This window comes from Mesitornis unicolor, unplaced genomic scaffold (genome assembly GCF_000695765.1).
Source record: "Mesitornis unicolor isolate BGI_N332 unplaced genomic scaffold, ASM69576v1 scaffold15593, whole genome shotgun sequence".
NCBI lineage: Eukaryota > Metazoa > Chordata > Aves > Mesitornithiformes > Mesitornithidae > Mesitornis > Mesitornis unicolor.
This window is the reverse complement of record NW_010175467.1, coordinates 1-5579: the sequence shown is the minus strand read 5'-3', so window position 1 is coordinate 5579 and position 5579 is coordinate 1. Positions and strand designations below refer to the sequence as shown.

The 5579-nt window shown below is 46.0% G+C and overlaps 1 protein-coding gene across 1 annotated transcript in view; it reads right to left on the bottom strand.

Annotated features, from left to right (window-relative positions):
- The window catches only part of LOC104538262 (5-hydroxytryptamine receptor 5A-like), a gene marked incomplete at its 5' end in the record, with an annotated part of 8365 nt that extends 2791 nt beyond the window's left edge, over positions 1–5574 (bottom strand). The window contains one exon of the mRNA XM_010181404.1: positions 5167–5574. Coding sequence (XP_010179706.1) covers positions 5167–5574 — 408 coding nt within the window. The remainder of the gene's footprint in view (positions 1–5166) is intronic.
- Between the last annotated feature and the right edge of the window lie 5 nt (positions 5575–5579).

Here is a 5579-nt window from a genome sequence, read left to right as displayed (position 1 = left end):
GCAGGACTCACACAAGCGTTTAAACCTCTGAGGCTGTGTGAAAGCTCAGCTTTCTGTGATCACCGGTGCCCAAAGCTCACCCCGTGCACCACTCCCAGCTGAGCAGCCACACACGCTGTGAACGACCCTCGCTCCGCTGACTCTCCATCGGGCTCGCCTGCCGCGACAGCTGCCCCTCTGGCATTCCCGGCATGGGGTCCTGTTCCCAGTGCCAGCCCTGGCGTGAGCGCTGCCACTTGGCAGACCTGGGATCCTCTGCCCAGCTGCTCCTGGCTCGTTCTGTCTCAAAAAGGCCCAGACTTTGCTCAGGGTTTGTAGCGGGGCCCTGGGCTCAGTGGCCCTGTCTCAATGCTCTGTAAATGCGTCAGCATTGCTGTGCTGTGCTCCGTAGATGGTGAAGTCCATCCTGTCATTATAATGTCTTTTTTTTTTTCATTTACATGATTTACTGCAGACCTGACTCATCTCCCTGGCCTGGTTGGTGCAAGATTATCCTTGCTACAACTATCAGCCTCCAAGACTATGTCGTCAAGGCTGTTTGTTATAAGACAACCCACACAAGGTACATGGAAAGTAAATTAGTCTATTGTAGGTACACGGTGCTCGCGGGGGAACCATGCTAAAGGATTCCCCCGCTTATGCAAACACGGGGTAATCCACTGTATTTTTACATTGTCTGAACAGGGGCACAGGACAATAAGATTATGTGGCTGCTTTCCAGCCTTGCCAGTTGTGATTTTCTTGAGCTAACGTGGCTCTGACTATACCAAATCTGCAGTTTCCAATGTTCATCCTGGAGGCTTTGCACCACTCCAATTTCTAACCTGTCACAATACTTGACTGCTATCCCTGTGCCACACGGAACAAAGGACAAGCCCAATATAAAACCTTGGCCCCCATTTTCGGCGTACTGATGAGTGCTAGCAAGCAGGCTGTTACAGGGGAAAAGGTGGTCACAGACTGTAAATTAAAGCAATCCATGAAGATGCCTTAGTTTATACTGGAGACAGCTCTCATATGTGAGCATCTCTGCACGGCATTGCACACTGTTCTCACTCAGTGGCCAGCAGCACACTACGCCTCGGGCACAAATTTCCTTCCCTCCGCTCGGGCTCTGCTCCAGGAGCTGCGAGTCAGGAGCAGAGGTGAAAAACACTGGTATGAAAGGACTGCTGCTCTGAGGGCAGAATTCATGAAACACAGGACAGCAGGCTCTGAGAAGTGCTGATACAACCATTTCTCAATCCAAGTATAGCAAAGAGAGTTAAATGAAGGAAAAGGGCTCCAAGTACAAATTCTTATACCGACACAAAGGAGCTTGGTTTTAGTTTCAGAATTCACTCTTCTGTACATTGATCAGCAGTTACAGTTCAATGCCACTTCTGGCTGTCCCCTGTAAAGAGCTGCATGTTCCTAGAGCTGCATGTTCCCAATTCCTGTGTTCCCAGCAGCATTACAAAAAACAAGCCACCAAGGAGGTTCTGATAAAATCCTTTGATTTAAAATGTTCCTTAGAGCTTTAATGATCGTTATTACTGGTCCTTTGTGGTAGGTAGTGTGTATGTGTTTGTACTAGAACTCTAGGCTTCTGATTTAAATAACAGTAAAGGTGATAAACATCAATCAATCAAATTTGGTTTGCTACCATAAAATCAGAGTTTTGCATATTACAGTTTAATTCAGCAAAGGAAAAGATCATTACTGCCTCGGTGCAGCTTCTCGCTCTTTGAACAAGAACATGAGAAACTGAAATGTACAACGAAGGATCAAAACATAGGAATGTCTACACTTTCTTGGATGCTCCACCACTACAACAAACAGTACATTTGACAGGGAAAAGAACACTGCTTTCTTTCACAGGATTTAATTCTGCCGTAAGCAGGAACAGCTCTGCATTTCTCCCAGGAAATGGCTAGCCACTCCACTCCACTTCCTTCCTCATCTTTCTCCTATCTGACATCTGCTGCCATTCTTCCAGACAGTTACACTTCATTTCCTGACCCATCTCTTCTCGTACAGAGGCAGAAATAAGAAACAGAAGGCCTGTGACTCCTTCAGAGAAGGAGAATCTGTTTTCTTTCCCATATTGTCCTGACTGGTTATGTGGGTCGGAGAGGGTGAACCGGCCAAGGTGATGTGGGAGCTCTGGGGCCTGATACTACCAAGGTAGTGGGGAGGACTCTCATAAAACATTGGGATCATGCCTAATTACTCATACACCATACAAGGTACTTTGAGAGGGGTGAAAGGAAAAACCAACAACAACAACAACAACAAAAACCATCAGCACAACTTCACTTTTAACTCCTCAGGTGGAATGTGACCTGACTCTGCAATTGCTACCTTTAGGTAAACCTGACATTCAGACTCTGCCATCCTTGTTCTTGCTGGGTAAAACCTGTGTTACAAGTGACTTCATTGGCTTAAACGGGCACTACCCAGCAGCAGCTGCTGTTTTTCAAGCAGTCTCATTTATTTCAACTCTTTACAGAGAATTATTACCTACTGTCAACAAGGTGTGACAGAGTCTAGTTCTCTGTCAGTGACAGAATGTCACTAGTTCTTTCACATGAGGGTCACTGATGTCAGTATTGACTCTAGAATTCACTTTTTAAGGAGCTTCATAATTAGCAGACAATTACACCAGCCTAATTTAGGGTCTCAATTTTGCAATTTCTTTGGAGGGAAAGTAAGAAATAAGCTTTCATTAAAACCAGAAGCTTCAGATGTTAAATATTACTCAAAATAGTTATTTTGTAACTATTTTGTTCAGAGCATTTATGAGTATAGAAACATAATGTACATAAGCCAGCTCTCAGCTCGGAGACAACTGCCCTTCTTGCGTGTGTAGTCACATACACACATACACAGTTTGCCCCATCAGAGAGAAGGACAAGGACAATGCTGACAGCCTAATTACCCCTGGATGTAGGGGAGCAAAGCTGGATCACCTCACTAGGTTTGCCACTTACCCTGGCAATGTTATCTTTGTGTTTGCATCTTAAATTAGTTTTGCCAAAGGAACAGTAATGATGTATCTGAAGATCCTTCTACAGAATTCACTAGGGAACTCCTGCTGTTCCTGTGAACACGATGGATCCTGCTCCTGTAAGGTTAAATGGAATCAGGATAAAACAGTGAGTAAGTCTCAGTCTCTTAACTTAGAAAGAAAACTGAGAACAAATGCATCCTGAATGCTAGCTCCCTCAGTCCACGGGTTTATTAAATGTACACATGTGCAGCTGGGATCAGCTCTTCCTTTAGGTGATGAGTTATGGTTTGCATGTGAACCACAGAAGTGTTTTAATTTAAGGTAGCAAATGAAGCTGCTGGGACAACGGGGAAGCCTGCCACTACACACCAACTGCAGACTCAAGATTCACTGTTATAAAGTCAGTTTGTCAATCACTGCCAATACAAGAAAGATGAAGAACTACTGGGTTGAGCATTTCCTGGTATTGCAGTAACAGCTACACTGGCAGCCCCTCCAAAATGGGAATTCAGCTCACACAGAAGCTCTTCTGTCAGTGTAGCCTAAACCAGCTCCCAGACACTGCATCAGCAAAAAGCACTTACCTGCCTGCCTAGCTGTGCCCACGCAAGGGCTGGTGACACAGAATGATGACAATTAGGAGCCAGACTTCTTTTTGTTAAATCTGACACACCACCAACTCGTCTCTCTATAGGCTAAAATTTAAGCAGCAATGCCTCAGCTTGTTTAGCTTCCCAGAATTTTAGATTCCAACAAGTATGTGTGCACGTAAAAGACAGGGCATGCAAAACTACTGTAAATACTCAGTTAGCTTTTGTGCTTGGAAATATTATACATTAACTCCAAGCAATACATTTCTCATACTTATAACAACATGGAAAGAAATTTGGTGCGAACAAGGGGATGAAGGCCATAGGGGAAAAAAAATGCCACAAGAGGAAACATTCTCATATTTCCTAACATATTTTCTGCTTTTGCATAGAAGACAGCTTCATAAATCAATTCATATTATAAACATCTTCAAGACATAGGACCCAAATCTGCAAGTGTGCTCACTTACAATTGCCAGTGCTGATATCTCTTGCTAGAACTGGGGAATACCACCTACAGACTTTGGTTGGATTCATGGCCAGAATAACACTGTTCCTATCATGACTCCGAATCAAAGTTAGAAGGATTTGGGAGAGAAGTGAAGCCCTGCTCACACAGCTCATCTTTTGGCATTGGGAAGGGATTGGATTTAGCAATTACAACATGCAATCACAAAAAGGTACTGTGAAGGATCAGTTCCTCCACAGTTACGAAAGAAAGTAGGGTATGTGACAAGAAAGCAGAGAATTTACAGACAGCAGTACTGAGCACCTTGGGGATGTGGCACAGGTGACAGCATCATCATGCAGAGAGCCTGACTTAATGGGACACAAGGGGCCAACCCCAGCCCTTCCACAGGGACACAGCTTTCCGGTCAGCTAGGTGTATCCCTGAAATGAATGAGACCTCCCACATGAGCTGGGCTTTGCAGGATTACAGGCAATGTTTGGGATAAGGAGGAGAAGATGTGGTTTTTAAGACAGCTGGTAATTTTAAAATAGAAACAATTCACTGCTCATTGCTTCAGTACTATGCAGTGAGCAGTATATTCCCCCTGTTCAAGGTAAAATAGCCCAAGCACAGAAACAAAGTGTATAACTTACTTATTAAAATCTATTCAGATGCTGACAGAGCCCTCACAAAGTCAGCGCTGGCAGAAAACTGTACATGCATTTACCCTGTACATGATGTAGGGATCTGTATATGTCTTTGTTTACCCCAACAACACTGTAAAAAAAAAAAAAAGAAAAAAAAAGGAAAAAACCCCAAGGAATAGCAAATTCAGACTAAAGAGATAATGTTTAAATGGCTCTCCAGAATGGCAGTGAATAAACCTGTGACTTACTCTTGTAGCACACTTAAGGAAAAAAAAAGAATAAAATTCTTCTCCAAGAGTGGCACCTTCTGACTAATTACCGCTCAGGTCCGTGCTGTAACAGGGCTAAAGTCACACGAGAACCCCAGGACATGTCTCACTGTGCCGAAACCTACGATGCAGGGGTGACACTGGGAGCAGACGGGAAGCAGGAGCGCAGGTGCCTGGGGGAGGCGGCGGGGATCCTCCTCCCTGTCCACACCCTTACCTGGGCAGCCTCGGGCAGGGGCACCACGGCGTTCCTCCTGCGGCCCCCCACGCGGAACTTGGCCGCCTTGTAGATCTTCCAGTAGACAAAGAGCACCACGCACAGGGGCAGGTAGAAAGCCCCACCGGTGGAAACGATGGTGTAGGAGGGCTCCTGACTGACCTGGCAGCGCTCCAGCTCAGGGCTGTAGGTCTCCCCCCAGCCGAAGAGGGGGGCGAGGGAGATGGCGGCAGACAGCGCCCAGGTGAGAGCGATCATGACGTTGGAGATGCGGCGGCGGGTGAGCAGCGTGTACTCCAGGTGGCGAGTGATGGACCAGTAGCGGTCCAGGGCGATGGCGGTGACGTTCCAGATGCTGGCCGTGCAGCACAGCACGTCGAAGCAGACCCACACGAGGCACAGCTCCCGGCCCA